A 27,361-nucleotide genomic window follows, 5' to 3' on the forward strand; every position below is an offset into this window, starting at 1 on the left:
AACAGGCTCTCACCATAGGGCTGTTGTAGAAATGTACCGCACAAATTCTGTAAAAGGCAGAGGATCTGATGATGCTCCACAGCTGCGACACACACACTACAGGGAAGAACATATGTTTGATTGATCAACCATAAAACATAAATATAATACTATGTTACATATATTTAAATATGTTACATATTATACATATATAAACGTATGCAAACAGAGTAACTAATGAAGTGGTTGAGCCATCTCACCTGTTCATACAGGGTCATAGCAAACTTCTGGTGAGTGATACAAGATTTAGAGGTACACATGTCTGCATCTCTGCTTGGCACTATATGGAAATGAATCCTCTCCAATATATTTTCCTAATTTAAAAAATTAAATGACAAATGAGTTGTGAAACTTACAGATGACACTATACAATATAACTCTTTTAAACTTCACAAATTTAAGAATCTTTTTAAGGGGCTGCCTGAGTGGCTCAGTTGTTAAGCGTATGCCTCTGGCTCAGGTCATGATCCCAGGGTCCTGGGACCCTGCTCAGGGTCCTGCTCCCTGCTCCGCAGGAGGTCTGCTTCTCCCTCTCCCACTCCCCCTGCTTGTGTTCCCTCTCTGTCAAATAAAAAAATAAAATCTTAAAAAAAAAAAAAAAGAATCTTTTTAACATTTTTTCAAAGTGTTAAATTGAACAGTGTCATACATACTGTCAGCTTTTCAGCTTTCCTCTTTAATCAACTGTTCAAATGCTGTTCAATTACTCACCTTTTGTAGCATTAGCTCTTAAAAAAATTTAATGAAAGAAACATGATAATATAACATTATTTTAATAAATATTTTAAAAATCCTTTAAAATCAATTCATGGTGGCTAACATCTAGAATTTAATATTAGAAAATATAAGTTTCCTATGTTTCCAGCATTCTTACATTAAGAAAAGCAGTTATTCTTTCAGATTTTTTATTTATTTATTTGTCAGAGAGAGAGAGAGGGAGAGAGAGGGAGAGAGAGCAAGCACAGGCAGACAGAATGGCAGGCAGAGGCAGAGGGAGAAGCAGACTCCCCGATGAGCAAGGAGCCCGATGTGGGACTCGATCCCAGGACGCTGGGATCATGACCTGAGCCGAAGGCAGCTGCTTAACCAACTGAGCCACCCAGGCGTCCCTATTCTTTCAAAAATCCTACTTGGAACATTTTTATAGTCTCTATAACTCACATTAAAAATAGCAATCATACCGGTTTACAATACCTACACTAACATCCTAATGAAAGGAATCTGTCTGGCAAACAAATTTCATATGAAATTTCAAATTCGTAATACAGATCAATAAGGAGTATTTATTTAAGAAGTAATCCTTCTTTTTGGGTTGCAAAGTTTATCCAATGGATTTTTTTTTTTTTTAAAGATTTCTTTTATTTAGGGGCGCCTGGTGGCTCAGTGGATTAAAGCCTCTGCCTTCAGCTCAGGTCATGATCCCAGGGTCCTGGGATCGAGCCCCGCATCAGGCTCTCTGCTCGGCAGGGAGCTTGCTTCCTCCTCTCTCTCTCTCTGCCTGCCTCTCTGCCTACTTGTGATCTCTGTCAAATAAAATAAAATAAAATCTTAAAAAAAAAAAAAGATTTCTTTTATTTATTTGACAGAGAGAAAGACAGCAAGATAGGGAACACAAGCAGGGGGAGTGGGAGAAGGAGAGGGAGATAGAGAAGCAGACTTTTCACAGATCAGAGAGCCCAACACCAGGCTCGATCCCAGAACTCTGGGATCACAACCTGAGCTGAAGGCAAAGCCTTAATGACTGAGTCACCCAGGCACCCCTCCAATGGATTCTTTTAATTAGCTAACTTACCCGTCTTCTGCCCTAGGAAATTTAAAAGCATTCAATTATTTAAGCCTAAATTTCTAGATAGTCCATGAATTATCATATCACTTATTAGTACATTTCATTTAAATGAAAATAAACTACAAAGTTTGGTATCATACAAAATATATTTATATTTTAAGTGATGGATCAATTAGAAACATGAGAAATATGAAAAGCATATTTTATGACTACGTGTGCTGTTTTTGAAACATTTTAATCAACAAGAAAAGTATGCTAAGCAGTGCACTAGTCAAAGAGCTTTGCATCTGTCCAAGGAAACAGTAAAGATGATCGTTAAGGAAATAACAACAGGGGCACCTGAGTAGCTCAGTCAGTTAAGTGGCTGATTCTTGGTATCAACTCAGGTCATGATCTCAGGGTCCTGGTATCAATCCCTGTTTCGGGCTCCACACTCAGCGGGGAGTCTGCTTGTGGATTCTCTCCCCCTCACCCCCGCCTCAGCCTCTCCTCCCACTTGTGTATGTGTGCAAGTGTGAGCACACACATGCACACATTCTCTCTCTCAAATAAATAAATCTTTAAAAAAATAAGAATAACCTATAAATGCCAATTTACTATCTACAGATAGTAAATTCTACAGAAATCCAGTGAATTTAAAAGACATACTTCAGGAATAGAACAACCAACATTAGGAGGGAAAATTATAGGAGGAAATAAAGAGGTAAACTGGAGTTTAACTGTAAATGGCCTTAAATGTCAGAAGAGTCCAGACTGGAGTCACAAGAATATCTGAAGGGCAAAGATTAATCTGAAGAAATTTTATTAATCTGTTGGCCACTAAAAAACACTATAAGGAGATAGGCTGAAAGGATACAAGAAAGGAGGCTTAAATAATGCTGAGAGTAAGGGCCCAAACTATTAAGAAGTGGTTTGAGGAAAACAACGTGTCAAGGAAAACCTTAAAAGATTTTCTGATGAAAGAATGAATACAATTTTTAAATAGATATAAGACTATGAAAAAAAGTTTACCCCTTTAAATATAAGTAACATCTGCAACATTGACACACTTAATAATCAACACATATTTTAGAAGGTATGTATGGTTTAGTTACTATTCAAAGGAATGCTCTACGTATCAATATGGTGGTAAAACAGAGACTTGGAACATCAACCCCAGTTAATGATTCTCAATCCAGAGTGAGGTGTATAGCAGAACGGCTGCCCCTGATAGCTGCCCACCAAGCTCCTCTTCTCTCCCAAAGAGAATCATTGTATGTAATGAGAAATGCTACTGCTGGGAATGCATTATTGCACATATCAACACCGTGGAGGCAGAATACTGACTTAAGTGACATAATTCATGTTTAATAAATGTTTTTTTCTAATAATAAATTTTAAAATATTCCAGGGGTCTAATAGCCAATAAAAATGACAGCAGCACAAATAACCAAAATCAAAAGCCATGAGATTTAAACTAAGCTTTGAAGGGCAGGTAAGACATGGATCCAGTGAGCAGTTATGATTTGTTTCCATTGTCAGAAATTTATGTTTCATTAACCTTGAAATTCATATCATTTAAGGAAAACAAGCTACTGTCCTGATTTAAGGATTATCCAAAATACTTACAAAGCACTCTGCAGCATCATCCATAAGGCCCAACTGAAATCGCTGCTCATCTTTGAAGCTCTCTGCTAGAGCATGCCTTATGTTATCCGAGGGAAGTGCTTTTTCTCGACTGTGTTGAAACTGCGCAAATATATTCTGGGGAGCAACAAGTACATCAGTAAGTGTAAAGCTAACCACTAAAGAAACATGTCAGTAACTTCATTATAACACAGTGAAACTTACAGCTATACCCAGAAACTATTAGTCTTTTGCTCTAAAATTCCATATAAAGATTATTTGTCTCAGTAATGTAAGAAATGGTTGCCTCAGCCTCGAAATCAAATGTTAGTGTGCACAGAATTCTCAGTTCCCATCCTCGAGGTTTCTAATTGAGTACTGAAGTGAGGACAATTTTTAACCATTTCCCAGCTTATTCTGATCTAAACTGTTTAAGGAAGAGTTCTGAGATAAGCTGCTATAAGTCTAAAAGTATGCTATAAGGAATTAAAATTATGTTAATCAAAAATAAATACATAATCACATAAAAATTAGTAGGAACTCACTAGTCTTTTAAAAAAAGTAGCTTGGGGCACCTGGATGGCTCAGTTGGTTAAACATCTGCCCGTCTGCCTTCAGCTCAGGTCATGATCTCATGGTTCTGGGACTGAACCTGGCATCAGGCAGGAGTCTGCTTCTCCCTCTCCCACTGTCCCTCCCCTGATTCCTTCTCTCTCTCTCTCAAATAAATAAAATCTTAAAAACAAAAAACATAGCTTAAATGAACTTTAATAATTTTTTTCTTCCTAAATAAACCCCAGAAAATGACAAACCCTGGTTTAAAAATAAACAAACATCAAATAACTTCAATATAATTAAAATTTCCCACTATTTAAATTTGCATCTAAAAACTGACACTCTACAATTTGCATGAAGTCAGAAAAGATGAGCCACCCAGGCATCCCTGACTTTTAATTTTTAAAGAAAATTTTTTTTTCAAATTATCAGTTTTCCTCACTTAGAGCATTATTTCTAACCCAAGCCTAAGAAATACTGGAAACACTCAAGAATATGTGATTATAGGTGTTAATCTGGTTTTTCATTTTCCTTATTGAATTCAAATAAGATAAACTTTTTAATAAGTTCCAGTTTTATGACAATCATCTTAGGTGGGGGAAAGGTTTTCAGTGACAACCTACCAAATAAGGATTGGCCATATTAAATTCTTAATTAGTCTAAGGGGTATGTCACCTCAAAAACATTTTTTTTCCTCAGGTCAATATATGGTAGGGTAGGAAAACATTTTAAAAATCTGTTTCACTACTTCCAAAAAATGTACTTTATAAATAAATTAAAAATTGAAGAATAATGATGCTAAATAATATTAGATATCCAGATCTATAATTTTCTAATTATAATTACAAAATGAAAAAATAAAAAAATATTTTCAGATGTCATTGGTTATTCAGGTAATTAACTTTTCAAGATAATGCTTGAAATATTAATCCTATGCCTGAATGTCACTCATTTGTTATCTGTTTTCTGTGAGGCAGATATGTGAGGCACCTTCACTAGAAAACAGAAAAACCCTGCCCTCATGGGGCACACATTCTAGTTATAGTAAGGAGAAAGTAAGTAATTATATAGTATGTCAATCTGTGACAAAATAGAGAAAAATAAAGAAATAAAATACAAGAGAGAAAAATAAAGTATTATAAATAGAAATAGAGATACTGAGAGTAGGAAGGAGGTTAACTATTACCTAGGGTAGTCAGGGAAGGCCTTACTGATGTCCTCATTTGAAGACTGGCATAAAGGAAACAGGGTGTTAGCCACAAAAACATCTAGAAGAAAAGCACTGTAGACAAAAGGAATAATAATGAAAATAGTCAGAGATGGAAGCCAGCTCTGAGAAACTGCAAGAGGCAGCCAGTCTGGCTAAAGTGCAGTATCTGAGACAGTGAGAGAGAGAGAGAGATAATGTTTTGGGCTAGTGGGGAGGCAGACAGGTGATTGTGTAAGGCTATGAAAGATTCAGGCTAGAAATTTTAACTATATTCATTTTACAATTGGACAAAATATTCAAAATTGACTGTGGTGTAAATAAAATGTGATACTGTAATCTGATCTAAGTTCATTCTTCATCCCCTAACAATAACCCTATTTTGCCAGTTTCTAAAAAAGAAAATATAAAATTGCCTTCTTTGGTGATTTATATTCAGGAGTATAAATCAAAATAAAGCAGGAAAATGGCACTTTATTTTCTTGCATGTATATGTGTGTGTAAGAGTATTCAAGAATGTAAAAGAATGAAATATTTATCTCTGAAAATGTTAATAAAATTTTAAATTCTTGGGCAAATTTCAACGACATAAATGAGATGCTAATAGATACATGACTCCCTGTTTCTGCCTTTGCCTCTCTTCTATTTATTTCCATCCAAGTAGACAAAGAGATCTAGTCCAAACATTCTATCTAGTTAAAACAGATTATATCACTCTTCCACTCGAAACAATCCAGAGACTTCCTAAATTACTCAGGACAAAAAGCCAAGGTCCTAACAAAGGTCTAGAAGGAACTACACAATATGGATTCTTGTTCCAGGTATTTATTGCTCCATAACAAACCACTGTAAAACTAAGTTACTAAAAATAACATTTATTATGATTACAAATCATTAATTTTGGTAAGGACAACTCAACTCTGCTCCATTAATTTTGGTAAATACAGCTCGACACTGGGACCTAGAACAATCTGAAGGTTGCTCACTTATACTGAACAGTTAGTTGATGCTGGTTGTGAACGCTGCCTGTCCACTTAGACTTCTGGTTTAGTTGCGGCTAACTTGGCTTCCTCACTTCATGACAGCTCACTCCCAAGAATGCCAGCCCAACAGAAAGAGCCAGATGGAAATTTTATCATCTTTTTAAATCTAACCTAACCTCAGATGTCTGCAGTGTCATTTCTGCCATTCTATGTGGTGGGAATGAATCCTTAAGGCCAGTCCATATTCAAAGAATAGACTCCACTTTTTGATAAAAAGGGTGCAGAAGAGGGGCACGTGGGTTGCTCAGTTGGTTAGGTGTCCAACTCTAGATTTCAGCTCAGGTCATGAGCTCAGGGCTCTGAAATCAAGCCCCATGTCAGGCTCCGTTTTGGGCATGAGAGCCTGTCTAGGATTATCTCTCCCTCTCTCTCTCTCTCTGCCCCTCTCCTGCTCATGCGCTCTCTTTCTTAAAAAACAAAACAAAACAAAACAAAACAAAACTGCAAAGAATGTGCAGACATGTTTTACTTTATTTTTAAAGATTTTATCTATTTATTTATTTATTTCGAGCTCACGGGAGTTGGGGGGAGGGAGAATGGAAGAGAAAAAAACCTCAGGCAGCAGCCTGCTGAGCACAGAGCCCAAGGTGAAGCTCCTCAATGTCATGACACTGAGATCATGACCCCAGCCAAAAGTAAGAGTCTGACACTTAACCAACTGAATCACCCACACACCCCTGCAGACAGGTTTTAAATAACCACAACTCACCTTACTTCTGAGCTCACCTCTTATCAGTCTTCTCCTTACTCATAAAACTTCTGACACCCAGGTTTCCTTGAATGTGTCACATACGCCCACCTCAAGGTCTTTGCAGTTACTGTTTCCCTGCTTCCCTGGAATGCTTCACTCCATCATCTTTTCCAAGTAATGGTTTAAACTTTCCCAGTGAGGCTTTCCTGACTATTCAACACACTCTATTATTCCCTTTCCCTGATTTATTTTTCCCCCTTTGTAGTTACTACCATCTAACACACTTTATATTTTGCTTACTTGTTTACTCCTCCCCTATAAGAATATAAGCTCCATGAGAACAGAGTTTTTATCACCTTGTTCACTGCTGTATCATCAGTAACCAAAGCAGTGCACAAAATTCAGCAGTAGTTCAAAATCCATTTCATAAAATGAAAAAAGAATTGTTCCAAAATAATGAAAAATGTAATATTCTTAATGTTTTTATACTACTTAGAATATTAATTTTAACTTACTTTACATAAGAGTGGAAAAAAAATCCATACACTTGAATAAATCAACTTTAAGAATTCACCTTCAAAGCTCTAAGTCACTTGACAATGAACTTTAATTTCAAGTAAACTGACCAAATAAACTATCAAATAAAATTAAATTTTTGGCAAAACAATTAATAGTAATTTTCCATAATATTAAAAGGTTACCTTCAATGCACAAAATATGCAGGCATCTCCCTGACAAACATGTCCAGTTAGAACCCGCAAGCTTCTTCGGAATATATCCAATTGCCATAAAACCTAAAAAATTATAAGAAAGAAACAGTGAAGAAAGAAATACAGTAAGATTTTTCTCCCTATGATAAAAAACAGATTTGACTTAGACTGCAGAAGGCTAACAACTTATTTTAATCTCTTGCGCACAATCAGACATATATAAGCACTGAAACAGCAACTATGAAACTGCTATACACATGCAACAAATACATAAAAGAGGGATTTAGAAGGTATTCCTATTGATTCACATGTCAAAACTGACAGGCATAGAGTTAAGAAAAAACTAATTCCTCAGTTAAGGATTTTATATGAACAGGAAACATGGGACACTGAATGGAGGTCTTGGCAGTGACATGAAAGAGGAAGTGATTATAATACTTGGAACAGACTGAACTTTAGGAAGGAAATATAATTGGAGTTGAAAGCCAGGGTGTATCAAATAAGGGTCAGTAAGTAACAGCCAGAAAAAAAGGTGAGCAGAGGTTTGTGGCCTTGTGTATTGAATGACAAGGCGGCCAGCTGTGTGGTAACAGGGGGACAGTATAGTAAAATGCATCAGTTAAGGAATAATATGAATATAATTTGCTGCAATTATCCATTCATCATTTGCTACTAAAAGAAAAAAGCAAACAAAAAACACTAAGTTTTTAAATAAAATCAGTCCAGTATTTAAAATCTAAAAAATTCTGAAAACCATAAAGTGAGGATAACTCTGCCTGCCTCATGGTGTTCTTGTCAGGATTAAACAATATGTACTACTATATAAAATGCTTAGAGGCATGCCCAGTACATAACTGGAATGCAATGAACACCAGCTGCTATTTGCTGCCGCAATTACTATTACAACAAACAGACTTCCAAGTCTCCCTATATCTTTCAGTCATTTCCTCAAATAATATAACTTAGAAAATCTATTTATGATCTCTCATTTCTCCCAACTAGAAACAAAGATTAAGAAAAACAAATGATTTTAACAGATATCCTATATTTTCAATTACTCAATAACTAAAGACCATTTCAGAATTTCCCTTTGAGAGTTGCTTTTCCTTAAAGAAAACTAATAGGATCCATTTATCTATTACAAATAATTCAGTGTTTTTGCAAAACACTTGAAAATGTCTAATAATTCTCTTGCATATCATACATATCTGATCATACCATAAAATATGTGACACTGGAATTCATTCATCTGTTAAGATGAAGACCAGGACAGCACAACCTTGGGAAGTAGCATAGCACTGTGCTTAGTAATACAACATTTGAAGGCCGACTGCCTGGGTATTAATTCTGGATTTATTGCTTACCAGCTCTTGGGTTGACTTGAGCAAAATATTTTCTGAAACTCAATTTTCTCATCAGTAAAATGAAGATTAAAGCAGTACTTACCCCTTTGGACTGTTGTAAGAATTAGATTAGACAGAACATATAGTGTTCAGGTAAGTACCAACACAAGCAAGAACACAATAAATGCTAGTTATTAAAGATTATAACTTTGCTTTTAACTTAGAGAATTTAAAACCACATCAAGTGTCATAACTACTTAATTATGGTTATGTCAGATAAAATTCTAAAATATTCAGAATATTTTAAAATTAATATTTAAAAGAGAATACCCTCCATAATCTGTTTATAAGGCCAGTGAAGTATCTCTTCAAATGTAACTGGAATGTTTTCTGAATTAGCAAAATGTTTAAGTTATACTGGATTCAAACTACAGAAAAAATAATATTTATGTAACTTTTCTATACATTATTTAGTATAATAGTTTATCCTCTCTTAACAAATCCATATCAAAAGTTATTCTAATTGTTAATTTTTATCCTACTTCATTTTAAAATATTGATTATAAACAACAAATGGGTAGACAAACAAATTGAAAAAAAAAAATTAAGTAAAATCTTGCCATTTGCACCAACATGGATGGACTAGAGGACATAATGCCAAGTGAAATAAGTCAGTCAAAGAACACCAAATATCATATGATTTTACTTATATATGGAATTTAGGAAACAAAAATGCACAAACAAGGAAAAAAGAGACAAACTAAAAAAATTAAAAAAAAAAAAGGACTCAAATAGTCTGGGGGATGGGTGAAATAGATAAAGGGGAAGAGTACTCTTATCCTGATGAACACTGAGAAATGTGCAGAACCACTGAATCACTATATTGTACACCTGAAACTAATATAACACTGCATGTTATGCACTTGAATAATAAAAAGACAAGGGGAAAAAAGTGCTTAGAAATGTGAAGGTGTGTGTGGGGGGGGGAACCCCTGGGATAAATAAAAATGGAAATACAACTTTCCAAAATCTGTAGGATGCAGCAAAAGCAGCTCTGAGAAGGAAGTTCGTGGCAATATGGGCCTACCTCAAGAAACAAAAAAAGTCCAAATAAACAAACTAACTTTACATGTAAAGACTCTAGAAAAGAAGAACAAAGCCCAAAGTTAGTAGAAGGAAGGAAATAATAAAGGTCAGAGTAGAAATAAATGACAGACTTAAAAAAAAGAAAATTAGAAAATAATAGTGAAACTAAAAGCTGGTTCTTTTAAAAGATAAAATCAATAAACTTCTCACCAATAAACTATCTCACCAGACTCATCAGGAAAAAAAGAGACAAACCAAATAGACAAAACCAGAAATGCAGGAGATGTTACAACTGACACCATATAAATACAAAGAATCTTAAGAGACTACTATAAATGATAGGCCAACAAACTGAAAAACCTAGAAAAAATGGATAAATTCCTAGAAAAAAACAACTCTCTAAGACCAAATCACAAAGAAATAGGAAATCTGAACAGAATGATTACAAGTAATGAAGTTGAGTCAGTAATTTAAAAACTTCCCCCAAACAAAAGTCCAGGATCAGACAGTTTCACAGGTGAATTCTACTAATCATTTAAAGAGTTGGTAATTATCCTTCTCAAATTACTCCAAAAAATTAAAGAGGAAGAAACACTTTCAAACTCATTTTACAGGGCCAACATTACCCTGATATCAAAAACAGGAAAGGAAAGGGAAAAGAAAAGGAAAAAGGAAAGGAAAAGAGAACAGAAGAGAGGAGAGGAGAAGAGAGGAGTGAGAGGGAAAGAGGGAGGGAGAGAGAAAGAAAGAGAGAATATAACAGACCAATATCCCCAATGAACATAGATATAAAAATCCTCAACAAAATATTAGCAAATGAAATTCAACAGTACATGAAGAGGATCAGACGCCATTATCAAGTGAGATTTGTTCCAGGGATGCAAGGCAGCTCAACATCTGTAAATCAATTACCATATTACACCACATTACAAAACAAAGAATAAAAATCATATAATGATCTTTAATGATCTTTATACAGAATCAGCATTTGACAAAAATTCAACATCATTTATGATAAAAACTCTCAATAAAGTGATTATAAAAGAAACATCCTCAACATAATAAAGGTCACAATAAACCCACAGCTAATATTACACTCAACAGTGAAAGGCTGAAAGCTTTTCCTCTAAAATCAGAAATAAAAGTACTCACTCTCCTGTTATTCAAGAAGTGCTAGCCACAGCAATTAGGCAAGAAAAAGAAATAAAAGGTATCTAAGTGGAAAAAAGTAAAACTGTCACTATTTGCAGATAACATGATAACTGTATATAGAAAACCCTAAAGACTCCACCAAAAAACTATCAGGATGAATTCCGTAGTTGTAGAATACAAAATTAACACACAGAAATCAGTTGTGTTTTATACTAATAATGAGGTATCAGAAAAAAAAATTTTTTTAAATAATCCCATTTAGAATTAGATCAAAAAGAATAAAATACCTCGGAATAAACTCAACAAAGGAGGTCAAAGACCTGGTACAGGCATACCTCTGAGATATTGCAGGTTTAACTTCAGGCCACTCTAACAAAGCTAATATTGCAGTAAGTCAGTCACATAAACTTTTTAGTTTCCCAGTGCATATAAAGTTATGTTTACACTATACTGTTGTCTATTAACTGTGCAATAGCATTGTGTCTAGAAAACAATGTACATACCTTAATTTAAAAATATTTTATTGCTAAAAATGTTAACCATCACCTGAGCTTTCAGAGAGTTGTAATCATTCTGTTGGCAGAGGGTCCTGCCTTGATACTGATAGCTTGCTGACTGATCAGGGTGGTAGTTGTGGAAAACTGGAGTGGTTGTCATAATTTCTTGAAATAAGACAATAATAAAGTTTGCCACAGCAATTCCATTCTTCCTTTCACCAACTACTTTTACATAGCATGCAATGCTGTTTGATAGAATTTTACCCACAGAACTTTCAAAATTGGACTCAATCCTCTCAAACTCTGCAGCTGCATTATCAACTAAGTTTTTGTAATATTCTAAATCCTTTGTTGTCATTTCAACAAATGTACACAGCTTCTTCACAAGGGTAGATTCCATCTCAAGAAACCACTTTCTTGGCTCATCCATTAAGATGTGCTTACCCATTAAAGTTTCATCATGAGATTGCAGCAATTCAGTCACATCTTCAGGCTCTACTTCCAATTCCAGTTTTCATACTTTTTCCACCATATCTGCAGTTACTTCTTCTATTTAAGTCTTAAACCCCTCAAAGTCATCCATGAAGTTTGGAATTGACTTATTCCAAACTCCTATCAATGTTGATATTTTGACCTCTTCCCATGAGTCATGAGTGTTTCTAATAACATCTAGATTCAGTCTTCAAGAACGTTTTCGGGGCGCCTGGGTGGCTCAGTGGGTTAAGCCGCTGCCTTCGGCTCAGGTCATGATCTCAGGGTCCTGGGATCGAGCCCCGCATCGGGCTCTCTGCTCAGCAGGGAGCCTGCTTCCTCCTCTCTCTCTACCTGCCTCTCTGCCTGCTTGTGATCTCTCTCTCTGTCAAATAAATAAATAAATAAATAAATCTTTAAAAAAAAAAAAAAAAAAAAAAAGAACGTTTTCAATTTACTTTGTCCAGATCCATCAGAGACATCACTACTTATGGAAGCTACAGTCTTAAGAAAACTACAGCTATATGCAATTTCTTAAATAACAGAACTTGAAAGTGAAAATTACTCCTTGATCCATGAGCTGCAGAATGGGTATAATGTTAACAGGCATAAAAACAACATCACTTTGATTGTCCATCTCCATCAGAGCTGTTGGGCGACCAGGTACATTGTCAATAAGCAGTAATATTCTGAGAGGATTCTTTTTTCTGAACAGTATATCTCATCAGCAGGATGATTCAGTAAACCATGTTGTAAACAATGTGTTGTCATCCAGGCTTTGTTGTTACATTTATAGAGCATGGACAGAGTAGATTAAGCATAATTTTTAAAGGCCCTAGAAATTTCAAAATGGCAAATAAATACTGGCTTCAATTTAAAGTCACCACCTATATTAGACCTTAACAAGAGAGCCAGCCTGTCCTTTGGATCTTTGAAGCCAGGTATTGACTTCTCCTCTCTAGCTATGAAAGTCCTAAATGGTATTGTCTTTCAATAGAAGGCTGTTTTGTCTATTTTGAAAAATCTGTTGTTCAGTGTACCTAGCTTCATGAATTATCTTAGCTAGATCTTCTGGATGGCTTTTTGCAGCTTCTATATCAGCACTTCCTGCTTTGCCTTGCACTTTCTGTTACAGAGATGTCTTCTTTCCTTAAATCTCATGAACTAGCTTCTGCTAGCTTCGAACCTCTCTTCTGCAGCTTCCTCACCTCTCTCAGCCCTCACAAAATTGAAAAGAGTGAGGGCCTTGCTCTGGATTAGGCTTTTACTTAAGGGAATGTCATGGCTGGTTTGATCTTCTATCCAGACCACTAAAATTTCTTCTATAACAGGAAGAAGGCTGTTTCACTTTCTTATCATTTGTGTTTCCACTGGAGTAGCACTTTTCATTTCCTTTAAGAACTTTTTCTTGGCTAACTGTTTTTGGCACAAGAAGCCTCACTTTCAGCCTATCTCAATTTTTGATATGTCTTCTTCACTTAGTTTAATCATTTCTAGCCTTTTGCTTTAAAGTGAGAGGACAGGGGCGCCTGGGTGGCTGAGTTGGTTGGGCATCCAACTCAACTTTGGCTCAGTTCATGGTCTCAGGGTTGTGTGAGATGAAGCCCCACGTTAGGCTCCATGCTCAGTCCAGAGTCTGTTTGAGATTCTCAACCTCTTCCTCTCCCTCTACCCTTCTCCCACTTGTGCTCAATGGTGTGTGCTCTCTCTCTCAAATAATAAATACATACATACATACTTTTTAAAAAATATAAATAAAGAAGACATGATCTCCTTTCATTTGAGCACTTAGTGGGCATTGGGTTATTAATTGGCCTAATTTCAATATTGTTGTGTCTCAGGGAATAGGGAGGCCCAAGGAGATGAAAAGAGATGAGGGAACAGCTGGTCAATGGAGCACGTAGAACACATATACCATTTATCAATTAAGTTTGCCATCTTATATAGGAGTAGTTTGTGGTGCTCCAAAACAATTACAATAGTAATATCAAGATCAGTGACCACAGATCACCATAACAAATATAGTAATAATGAAAGAGTTTGAAATACTGCAAGAATTACAAAAATATGACAAAGCCACCAAGTGAGCAAATGCTATTGGAAAAATGTCGTCCACTGACATGTTTGATGTAGGGTTGTGAAAAGACCTTTAATTGGTAAAAAATGCAGTATCTGCAAAGTGTAATAAGGTAAAGCACAATAAAATAAGCTCTGACTATACTCTGAAAACTCTAAGACATTGTTGAAAGAAATAAAAAAAGATACAAATAGAAAGATAGTCCATGTTCATGGACTGGAAGAATTAATACTGTTAAAATATCCATACTACCCAAAGCAATCTACAGATTCAATGCAATGCTCATCAAAATAGCAATGACATTTTTCACAGAAGTAAAAATAAACCCAAAATTTGTATAGAACCACAAAAGTACCCAAATAGCCAAAGTAATCTCGAGAAGGAAGAACACAGCTAGAGGCATCATGCCTCCTGATTTCAAACTACACTACAAAGCTATAGTAAAAAAATGGTATGGTACTGGCAGGAAAACAGACACATAAGTCAATGGAACAGTATACAGAGCCCAAAAATAAACACATGCATATATAGTCAATTAACGTGTGACAAAGGAAGCCAAGACTATACAATGAAGAAAATATCGGAGTCTCTTCAATAAATGGTGTTAGGAAAACTGGACAGCTACACGGGAAAGAATGAAACTGAACCACATTTACATGACATACAAAAAAACTTCAAAATGGATTAGAGACTTGAATGTAAAACCTGAAACCATAAAATTTCTAGAAGAAAAGAAACGCAGTGAGCTCTCTGACATCAGTCTTAGATATATATATATAGTTTGTTTTGACCAGTCTCTTTGCTAAGGGCAAAAAAGTAAATATAAACAAATGGGATTATATTACACTAAAAGCTTTTGCACACCAAGGAAACCATCAACAAAACAAAAAGGCAACCTGCTTATTGGGAGAAGATATTTGCAACTCATACATATAGTAAGGGGCTGCTATCCATAATATATAAAGAACTTATCAAACTTAATATCAATAACATCATCAACAACCTGATTAAAAAATGGGCAGGGGACTTGAATAGACATTTTTCCAAAGAAAACATACAGGCAGCCAACAGAGATCTGAAAATATGTTCAACAGGGAAAAGCAAATCAAAACCACAGTAAGATATGACTTCACACCTATCAGATTGGCTACTGTCAAAAAAGAAAAGAAATAATAAGTATTGGTGAGGATGTGGAGAAAGGAGAACCTTCAGGCACTGTTGGTAGGAATGTAAATTAGTGCAGCAACTACTGAAAATAGTACATTTTAATAATGTCCACTTTTAATAATTTCTTATAAGACATATTCCACAATTTATTTCTCAGCAATTTTAAAAACTATTCATCAAAATGTATAATAATATTTACAGACTGCATTTTAAAAAATGAAGTCAGGCTTTTTCTATCAGAAAATATATATTTGCATACCTGTCTTGTTAGTGAAGACTGGCTTTGCAAATTAGTTTATGGCAGACATTTTAATATTTGGGCCAACAGATCTCCTGAGCTGAAGAGATAGAGGTGGATTCAGAGATGCTAAAGCAGCTAGAGTTGGCAGGGCAGAGTACAGCAGAGTAGAGAGCTGCACACAGAGTAAACACCACAGCTCTACAGAGGCTCCCCGTTGAGTATTCAGGCAAATACTGTGAGGAAACTACCTGAGGCTGAGAAAAGAAATACCTCCCCAAAATTAGAGGGGATAGTGCCCAGAGCTCTTACCTGCCTAGGATAGTGTTGCTAATAGTCAATGTAGAATGCTTCATAATCCACAGAGCATTAGCTAAAGAAGGAAAGGTCTTATCCAGATTAATCTATTCTGATTAATCCTGGAATAAACACAACTCTGGGACTGCCTAACAAAGCTTAAAAGTAAAATGATCAAACAGCTTCTAAATAAAGCAACTCTATCCCAGAACAAAGTTCAAGAACATTCCTAGGAATAAAAAATATCTATCACCCAATAAAATAAGACTCAAAATATCTGACACCCAGTCAAAAATTACCAGGCATTAAAATAAACAAGGAAATATATTCCCAAATGAGGAGAAAAAATAAAATCAGTCAAAACCCAGAGTGTGCAGAATGACAGAATTAGTAGACAGGTACATTAAAAAGATTATTATAACTGTATTTCATATGTTCAAGATGCTATAGAAGAGAATGAACACGTTAAGTAAAGAGTTGAAAGATTTTTAAGAGACCCAGCTCAAACTTCTAGAGGTTAAAAATACAATGTCTGAATTTAAAATATACTGGATGGGATTAATAGCAGATTAGACGTTGCAAAGGAAAAGATTAATGAAGTTGAAAACATTATAATAGAAACCATAAAAAATGAAACAGAAAGAAAGAAAAAAAGACTGAGAATGAAAATTAAGGGAGTATCAGTGAGCTGTGGGACAACCTAAGATAAACAACTATATGCAATTGCAGTCCCTCAAAGGAAAAGTCAGAAAAATTTGAAGAAATGATGATCAAAGACTTTACAAATTTGATTAAAATTACAAATCCACAGATCTAAGATGCTCAATAAACCCAAACACAAGGAACATGAAGAAAACTATGTCAAGGCACATCAATATCAAATTGCTTTAAAGTAGTGAAAAAGAGAAATCTTAAAAGGAGCCAGAAAAAAAGGACACATTACATAAGAAGACAAAGAACAATAGTTTTTCACTAGAAATAATGTAAAGTAGAAGTCAAAGGACCAAAATCTCTAAAGTATTGAAAGGGAAAAACTGCCAACTTAGACTTCTTTAGTTAGGAAAAATATCTTTCAAAAACAAAAGTGAAACAGATTTTTTTCCAGAAACACTAAAGCTGAAAGAACTCACCAACAACAGACCTGACCTACAAGAAATGTTAAAAGAGGTCCTTGAAGGAAAATACATGAAATCAGATGAAATGCTGAATCTACATAAAGGAGTGAAGAGCAGCAGAAATTTAACAACCTTCATAGTAAAGATCACTGGACTGTTCATTAAAAAAATATGTATTATATATGTATTATATATATAATCATTGGAATGATTATATTATTATATACATTATTATTATATTATATATATACTCATTGGAATACTTCTCCATTTTCTTTACCATAAGTGTCCTTACTCAGAATTTTGTTGTAACGTGCTTTTCATCTCACTAACTACACACAGCATTTGGGAGCTACAGAAATAGAAGGAAATACATAAACATAAAAAAAGAACTGGAAAAGGGTTAACAGAAAAAGATTTAAAGTGATAGAAACCCTTTCTCACAGCCTGATTTAAACAAAAGCATTTACTTCTAAGTCTTTTGGTATAAACTATTTCCCTATATGCAGTGATGTTCAATAAATATTTTCCTGCAATTTTCATAGCACTTAATGCCAGTAAGATCTTTTGGCCACGGCAGAAGAGTGTCTCCCATTTAAGGGTCCCAATGCACTTTAGAATGCCAATTAGATCTCTTTCCCTGAGTGAATTACAGAACTTTCAAGTTTAACATCTGTCTCAGACAGAGAACAATTGAGAAAACAAGTCTAAGTCAGATGTGTAAGCATGTGACACATTCTATATATGTTCATTTATCATATGAGTTAATTAACCAATATTTCTCTTTCTACTGTTTTCAGGAGAAAAAAAAACAATGGAAAAATATGTGAGAAGTGATTTATTTTAAATAAATTCTTTTAAGGTATATTTTACAGTCAATAGAATAACATTCCAACATTGCAATATTCTAAATCTTCCTCATCTTTAGTACTATACAGTCAATGGTCAGAAAGACATAAGATCCTACAAAATCTGGAACTACTGAATAAAAACTACATCTTACATAAGAAAGGATATTTATCTAAAGAAGAAAAGCAGGTTAGCACATAGTTGTTAATTAAAAGAATTTCAACAAGGACTGGAGCAAAATAGATCAATCTTCAACTCCACTAACAATGGTGTCCAAATATGATTCCAGAGAAGCAATTTAAGGTCAGAGTGGAGGTTGAAGGAAGTCTGAGTCCTGAGAATTAAAACCGCATTCTCATTTCAACCCAAGCTATCTATAGGGATTCTACTGGATTCCTTTAAAAAAAAAAAGTGTGTGTGGGGAGGGGGTAGTAGGGGGGTAGATTAGCAGACTCTAAGAAATTATTTTATATATTTTAGATACATAATTTTAATTTACTAAGTAAACATTTTAAATCAAAATATTTTATATCACAGTAATACATTATTCTGTTGCAAAACCATTCCCATTTATATTAAATAAATAATATCAATTTCTGTTTATAATAAAAAAACAAAATTCTAAGTCAAAATATCTTTGATACCATTAAAAGTAATATTAAAAAGTCATTTCAGGCAACAAAAACTTTAATCTTACACTTTAAGAAACATTAAACAAAGGATTTCCTGAAAAGCACTTTTGTAAATTTAACAAGAAATTATGGTCTCACCTGTACAGCACTATTAAGAAAGCAGCTGTTTTGTCCTGGTTCATTTAACAAGCCTTTGGTAGGGGCAAGGGAGAGCATACTTCCAGGTTGATAAACTTTTCCAAGATTGCCACTAGGTTTCCGTAAGAATTTTACCCATGCCATTTTCAAGAAAATTGTTTACATTAAAGCCAAGAATTATATGTTTATGTGATATTTCTGATGATAAATGGGATGATGTTTTGAATTGTCCACTTAAATTCACTGTAGTCAATTACAGTAACATAAGTTTCCAAGTACCATATCTTTCCTGATGCTGTATATTTCTGATGATTTTGTCAAGCAAAAATAAGGTATATAAACACTGAAGTTCTAAAAAAAGAAATCTTAAAGATTTTTATATGCATTAAATTTTATAAGAGTTGTATAGTTAAGGTAAAAATAGATTTTTTTTTAAACTGCTAAAAACAATGTCGATGAACAAATAATATTCTTTAAAGCACAAGACATTTATCTTCATGGTTTAAAAAACAGATGATAGAAAAAGATGTTGAGTTCCCATCTGGCATGATTCCTTTGGTCATTTGTTTTCCTTATGTTTTTTTAGTAAAAAAGAAGACTCTCTCTTTCACAAGTGAAGTTATCAAAGGTGGCTCCATATTTCTTATCAATGTGACCTCAAAGCAAATCTACAAGAAAGAAAATAAATGTTTAAATAAAAGCAAAAGCTAATCAAGAATGGCTAAACAAGAAAATTCCTGTTTTACTATTTGAACACAAATACTGAATATATAATCATAAAAGGATTATAATTAATAATGTTCTAAAATATAAAAAAGAAAACATTGTTCTTCTTTAACAATTTTTTAAAGTATCAGTGTGACATCAATCACTACATACTTGAAGATTTCAGTGGTCACTGGTTTCATAAGGAAAATATTCTAAAGGAAACTGTAATTAAATTGGATCTCAGCCGGTATTTTCAAAAATACTAACTTTGTTGTCAACACTAAATTGCTTTGTTTATTAAAACAAATACACAGACACTCTATGTTGTTACCTGTCTTGCACAGAATCATATTATTTTTCCAAGAAATTCTGTAGATTTTACATAAACTGGTATACATTAAAACTCAGAAGAAACCTTAAAGTGATAAACAAATCTTAGTAAAGTTAGTGAAGTAAATTTCTATGCTATTCATGAATGCATGATCTTGAGTAAAAGGACTTTAAACTTCATTAAAAACAAGTATTACTAACAAGGTCTTGTTTAACCAATTAAATTTCCTTCTTATGTCCATTCATTGAACAAACGTTTACTGAGCCAGGTACTGTGCCAGGCACTGGACAATTTAATAATGAGGAAAGGCAAACATTAATACAATAAATAACAAATCATATCTTGTACTGGAAGAGTTATGTGCTGAGTGCTAACAGGAAAACAATGCAAGGAAAGAGGATGGAAAATGTATATAATATGAGAGAGACTGCAGTTTTAAATAGGATAGTCATGAGAAATCTAATTGAACAGGTTAACTTTGCACAAATATTTGAAGGAGGTGAAGATGTCACCTGGGAGAAGGTGTTTCTAGCAGAGTGAATAGAATGCTTGGCATGCTGGAAAAACAGTAAGCAGCCCAATGTGGCATGAGAAATATAAACAAAGCAAAGCTGAAAAGGAGGGATGGGAAACAGATCATGTGGGTGTACTGAAAAACCTCTGTTAAGGACTTCAGCTTTAAACTCTTTTAAAGTCATGAGCTCCATTTTCACAGCACAAAAAGATAAGACAGAATGGCAGGGATCAGAACAATACCATTGGTCAAATACCCATTAAAACAGGAAAGCACTGAGGAATAAAGCATCTTATCCAAAGAATTAAAGTCAGGACTTGTTTCCAGCCCCATATACTAGTTCATCATTTATTAGCTATTTAGTCTTAGATAAATCCTTGTCCTCCCTGGCTTCTTCATCTATAAAATGGAGACAACAATAACAGCCCCGATTAACATAGGTTAAATGTTTCAGGAAATCCAAAACACTATACTATGTTAGTTGTTTTCTTTTTATTTTAACTCTGTGGGCTGCAACTTTCTCTAAAGTGATCTGAATGATTCCCGAACCTTTCATACAAATTAAGCTGTTAATAAATGCATAATTTTACAACATTAAGAGAGCTCTATATTGGTAGTAAATTTATATTTTTGATGAAAGAATCCTTTTGAAATTATATTCTTTCATCATTTACTAGGCACCCAGTTCATACCATAAACTGTCCTAAGGTATATGAAACAATCTCTACCTTTACTGAGCTTAGTTTTGTGAAAAGCAAAGACAGGAACAGATAATTTAAAAATACTCTGGCTTCCATTCTTGTGCAAGACATCAAATTAGTATATACTTCTGGTTCCCTACCTGCAGCCCAAGTCTGGAGATTACACAAAAGAAACCTTAAGGACACCAAAAGTAACTGGCTTCTAAAGTGGGAAGGAAACAGTAGCTAATATATAGAGAGGGCCAAGTGTTACAGACTGGAAAAGATCTTTCTGGTTAAGACCTTTTCCATTCCTCACTGGCAGAGAATTCCCACCTCACACAATGCAACAAAACAGGAAAGTTCAGTTACCACCCTACTGCCATCTGGAGGTTAAGAGAGATTATAACAGCAGAAAAGCCCTAGATCACAACCAATTTGGGAATGGTAACAAGTATGTGCTAGGCGCATGTGTGTTCTGCCCTCACCCCTACTTCTGAAATAGAACAGAGGACAGCAGGATCTGGGGAAGATCATGCTGCTAGGCACAGAAACAGAAATTTCTTTTGGGAACCAACGCTCAAGCTGCATCACTCCAAACCAAGCCCCTCTACTCACATCCCACTTCTACTCTCAGAAATCATCTGAAGAAACACAAATGACAGCCTAGTGCTTTCACACTTCTCATGTAAATATCATTAGTTTGTAACTTGGTACTTGAAGGAAAAGAGGACCAGACACCTGAGGAGGCCCAGCAAGGTGAAACAAAGGCAACAAACTAAACATCCTATAACACAGAAAACAGAGTGAACAGACCAAAGGGAACACAAATTTAAAATAAACTTACAATTGAAATTATGAAAAGAATGAGCTAACTAGCAAAATTAATAGAACAAAAACCATATTGAGTAGTAAGTTCAGGTCAGGAAATTTTCCTACAAAGCACTAAAAAAGGAATAAAGAAGTGGAAAATATAAACATTTTGAAAAAGCTAAAAGGCAAGGATGAAATCAATACTACCTAAAAGGATTCCCAGAAAGAGGATAAAGTAAATTGAGTAAATATTTTAAGAAATGACTAAGATTTTTCCAGAATTAAAGCCCAAAAAACTCAGAGACAAAATAGGTAATTCAAAAAATCCAAACATGATGTGGGGAAGGAAATAGGATGAAAATTATGAAGACTTACACTGAAAAGAGAGAGAGAAAAAGAGATTTTCAAGTCCGTTTAAAGGCAAACAACAGAAAGAAAACAGAAATTCAAAAGTAAACTTTTGTAAAAACTAATATAACATAAAATCTTCACAAGCCTGATTAAAGAAAGGAAGGAAAAGAGGTATATCAACACCAAAGAGATTGATAAATGAGAAATGACCACAGATATATAAGCAACTTATGTCTTAAGTCTTTGGGCAATAACTTTTAAAACCTAAAGGAACAGGTAATTTCCCAGCAAAATACAAATTAACAAAATTAACCCAAGAAAAAGTAGAGAACATTTTCAAAATCTAGAATAATATGGAAACAAAAGTTTTCCCATTGAAAAAGCCTTCTGAATCAGATGGATTCAAAGTTCAATTTTATCTAAAAGTTAAAGAACTGTTAATTCTAACATATTATTGCAGACCAGAGGGAAAATAATATACAAAGTATCTCAAATCATTTCATGAAGCAAACATAGCCTTAATATCAAAACATGATAAACCTGAGACTAATGTGACTTGGATCCAAAACTTGTAAATAAAGCACTAGCAGATATAATCTATTAATGTGTCAAAAGAATAATGTACACTATTCAAAAGAATAATAATCAAGGAGGGTTTATTCCAGGAATGCAAATGTGATTCTATATTTATTCTTTCAATAAATATTTGGGAGATTATGGAGGAAAGAGCTAATACAGCAAAGTTTCTAACAGCTGAAATGTGGAAACAACCCAAATGTTCATCAACTAATGAATGGATAAACAACATACAGTATGAGTGAGTATGTGTGTATACATACTCAAACAATGGAATATTATTCAGCCATAAAAAGAAAAGAAGTACTTTTACATGCTACAATATGCTAAGTGAAAGAAGTCATTCAGGAAGGACCACATGTTACAACTCCATTCATACAAAGTGTCCAGAACAGAGAAATCTACAGACAGCTAGGAGATAAGTGGTTGCTTGGACTGGAGAAGTGGGGCTATAGAGATGAGAAGGGAAGAGTGAAAGCAAAGGGGTACAAGGATCCTTTCTGAGGTGATGAAAATGTTCTAAAATTGTGGTGATAGGTTTACCTTCCTGTAAATATACTAAAAACCACTGAACTGTACTCTTTCAATGAGTGAATTGTATGACATGTGAATTATATTACAATAAAGCTACTTAAGAAACAAGGAAAAAGAAAGGACAGCATAGCAGGCCAGAGACTGTTATCCTTAGAAAGCCTGCTTGCAAGGTTTTAGGCTTTTAGAATTTAAATTTCTAGGAGGATTCCCACCACAAAAACTAGTGAGAGCTGCTCACTATACCGAAACTGCAGACAATGTGGTTTATCCTGAATACCTGCTTTCCTTCTGGAAGTCTGGAATGCTGATAACATTTAAGATAGAGGACAACTATGTGGCCCCCTCCCAATAAAAAATTCTACGGACTGAATCTCCAAACAGGTTTATGGTAGACTGCATTTTATATATGACACAACAATTTGTTGCTGAAGGAATTCATGTGTTTCATGTGACTCCACTGGAAGAAAATCATGAGAAACTGCCTGATTTCTACCACAGTTCATCCCATGATCCTTATCCATTTGCTGATTTTGCTTTATTTCCTTTTGTTATAATTAACAAAGCAGAGCAGGAAGTATGAATATATGCTGAGTGCTCAAAATTCTACAAAATCACCAAACCTAGGAATGTCAGGAATCTTGGAGACCTCAACAGAGGTATCATGAGAGTAATTAAGATGTAATTTGTTTCTTTCCATCAGCTGACAAAAACTTAAAAGAAACACTGTTGGTGGAGATAAACGGAAAGAGGTACTTTCTCTTATTGTTGACTAATAAAAAATGTAATTATACTATAATAAACTTGTAGGAATATTATATCAACCTGTCAACAACTGTTAAAATTAAAAACACAATTCAATCTAAAAACCCCAATACTGAGAATCTATGCCACCCCCCAAAAGTACTACTTTACTGAGATATAGATGGTAGGTGCAATAAATAAGGAAAGAAACAAAATGAATGTCCATAAGTAGGGACATAATTATATAACAGGGTATTTTTGAGTGACAGAAATGTAATATAATCCTAATTCGGTAAAATAATATATGTGAAAAAATCTATATGCTTTCAATGAACATCTGAGCAAGGAGTATATATATATATATCTTGTTAAAATGGGGATGGACAACCAAACTTGAAAATTAAAGTGGAAAAAAAAAAAAAAGACCTGTACTAAAAAGAACTATAGTATGTATATTAGTTAAATTTACGTATTATATTTAGTTACATTTATGCATTATATAAGTTCTATATGTGTATATACACAAAACTATAAAATTAAAATGATATACCAGAAAAGTATAAGCCAAAAGAAATTTGATGTAGCAATTTTAGGGTCAGATAAAATTGACTGAATAAAAATGCAACTGATCTCTGTATGTTGATTTTGTATCCTACAATTTTACTGAATTCGAGTTATTAGTTCTAACAGGTGTTGGTGGAGTCTTTAGGTTTTCCACATATAATATAATGTCATCTGCAAATAGCAATAGTTTTACTTCTTCCTTTCTTATTCGGATACCATTCTTTTTTAAAGATTTTATTTATTTACTTGACAGACAGAGAGATCACAAGTGGGCACAGAGGCAGGCAGAGAGGGGGAAGCAGGCTCCCTGCTGAGCAGAGAGCCTGACGCCCAGCTCGATGCCAGGACCTTAAGACCATGACCTGAGATGAAGGCAGAGACTTAACCCACTGAGCCACCCAGGAGCCCCAGCCATTTATTTTTCTTGACTATTTGCACTGTCTAGGACTTTCACAGGTGTGGTGAGAATGGGTACCCATTCTATTTCTGATCCTAGAGGAAAAGCTTTTGACATTCATAGTTGAGAATGATGTTAGCTGTGGGCTTGTCATATACGGCTTTTATTGAGACACATTCCCTCTATACCACTTCGCTGAGAATTTTTAAATTGAAAGAACACTGAATTTTGTTAAATGCTTCTTCTGCATCTAATCTTTCCTTCTCTTAATGTGGAAATGATATATATATTAAGATGAGGTCATTAGGGTGGGCCTAATCCAGTAAGACTAGCAGTTATCATTAGAAGAAGAGACAGACACACACACACACACACACAGAATACTATTTAATGACACAGACAGAATACTACTTAAGGACTGGAATGATACAGCTACAAGTCAGGGAACACCAACACCAAGAATTGACAGCCATCACTAGAAAGGGGAAAGAAGGCTTCTGCTCAGAGTCCCTTAAAGAAACCAACTCTGCTGGGGGTGCCTGGGTGGCTCAGTGGGTTAAGGCCTCTGGCTTCGGCTCAGGTCATGATCCCAAGGTTCTGGGATCGAGCCCCGCATCGGGCTCTCTGCTCAGCAGGGAGCCTGCTTCCTCCTCTCTCTCTGCCTGCCTCTCCACCTACTTGTGATCTCTGTCTGTCAAATAAGTAAATAAAATCTTTAAAAAAAAAAAAAAAAAGAAACCAACTCTGCCAAACCTTGATTTTGGACTTCTAAGCCCCCAGAGCTGTGAAAGAATAAATTTCTATTGTTTTATGACATCCAGTTGGTTGTACTTCATTATAGCAGCCCCAGAAAACTAATATAATAGCTGATAAAGCCATGAGACTCCTTTGTTCTTTTATATTTATTGGGGTTTGTTTTGGTTGTAAAACAGAATATTATATAGACTTTTAAAACAACACAGAAGTATTACATCAAGAAAATTAGAAATACCCATAATGCTATAGAAGTATAGAACTGCTGCTAATAAAGCTATGGAAATATACTCCAGCCGAGCCATCACACTGTAAAGTAAAATTTCATTTTAACATCTTTTCACTAATAAGAAATATAGCAGCTCAAGGATACACTGAAGACTTTCTATAGATATACTACAACAGTTCATCTAACTAGTGAAAGTATTTAAGGCTTCATTTTCGATAACTAAATAAGAAGGTAAAGATGCACAGCAAGTTGACACAATTAAAAATCTAATTCATTATAGAAGTATCTTCATTTTCTAAGTTAAAGGATTAAAGAAGATATAATTGAAGAATAAATGTCCTTCGACATACAAAACCACTGTTACTCTACAAGTGGAAGTACTAGAGAAGAGTTTACTAGAAAATTTATAGAACAAAATGAGATTAAAGTAATAAGAAAATACTGTACCGCCACCAATAAAAACAGCAAATTTTAAATAATTTTCAATGTTCTGCACTTTTTTGCTCTATTTCTTTTTGTCCAGAAAAGAACTATGTTTATCTCTTATGGCTTTTACCTACTCACTAGTTCCCACTGGTAGCTAACTAGAGAAAGACATGAGTTCATGTGTATCCAGAATATAGACTATGAACAGTAAAGACAATGGATTATAGCAATCTGCTTAGGATACCATCTCCAGAAAAGAATTATACCTAAGCAGGCATAACATAACATTTCTTGCCTTGACAAAACCCAAAAGTGAACTCTTATTTTATCTATACCTTCCTTCCCCATCTCCGTTGATGGTAACATCATCTTTCCAGTTGCTCAGAACAAATACTTGGAATGATCTTTAACTCTTCTTTCTCACATATCTGTTAGAATGTGAGCAATTCTCACCACCTCCACTTCTATTCTTCTATTACCCATCTTCAAAACGTGCCTGGATTGCTAGAATAGCCTCCTAATTGTCTTCTAGCTTCTGCCCCTACCTTTCAAAATCTATCCTCAAGAACAAGAACAGACAAAAAGATCCTTCTAAAATAAAATCACAATGTCACCCCTCTTCTTATAACCTTTCAATGGGTCTTTATTACATTCAGAGTAAACCCCAGAACGTCTTTATAATAGCCTGCGAGGCCCTGCACTAACTGCTAAAGTAAAAACCATTTTCTTCTATACTCTCACAGCACTTGAGACCAGATGTGTTTTTCCACAAGACATTCTTCAATTCTCAGTGGACACCAACAGGGTGCCCTACAATTTAACTCAGTTTTGACACTATCTACCTGAAGTTAGTGTCAGATCCCAAGTCAAGGGCTCAGTCCCACAAGGCCATCCCTCCCACTTCAGACACTGATCACGTGTCCCAAGTTGTCACTCATACTTCTGGTCAATCGCCTATAATTTGGGGGGGTCTCCACAATCTTTTTCAAAGATGATTAATTTGATTAATTTGCTAGTACAGCTCACAGAACTCAGATTACTGAGTA

The 27,361-nt window shown here is 34.6% G+C and overlaps 1 protein-coding gene across 2 annotated transcripts in view; it reads right to left on the reverse strand.

Annotated features, from left to right (window-relative positions):
- LOC111154879 (ubiquitin specific peptidase 53) overlaps positions 1 to 27,361 on the reverse strand; it is a 67,466-nt gene that overhangs the window by 33,643 nt on the left and 6,462 nt on the right. The window contains exons 2-6 of one of the 2 annotated variants that reach the window (XM_022514817.1): positions 18,699 to 19,366; positions 7,628 to 7,720; positions 3,434 to 3,568; positions 240 to 353; positions 14 to 96 (exon numbers count right to left, since the gene is read on the reverse strand). In XM_022514817.1, the coding sequence (XP_022370525.1) occupies positions 14 to 96; positions 240 to 353; positions 3,434 to 3,568; positions 7,628 to 7,720; positions 18,699 to 18,842 (569 nt within the window). In that variant the 5' untranslated portion in view covers positions 18,843 to 19,366. Of the gene's footprint in view, positions 1 to 13; positions 97 to 239; positions 354 to 3,433; positions 3,569 to 7,627; positions 7,721 to 18,698; positions 19,367 to 27,361 lie in introns of those variants that run through there. The other variant, XM_022514825.1, reaches the window with a different exon arrangement.

The sequence above is a fragment of the Enhydra lutris genome, unplaced genomic scaffold (assembly GCF_002288905.1).
Source record: "Enhydra lutris kenyoni isolate GAN:26980312 unplaced genomic scaffold, ASM228890v2 scaffoldscaffold3, whole genome shotgun sequence".
In the NCBI taxonomy this organism is placed as follows: domain Eukaryota; kingdom Metazoa; phylum Chordata; class Mammalia; order Carnivora; family Mustelidae; genus Enhydra; species Enhydra lutris.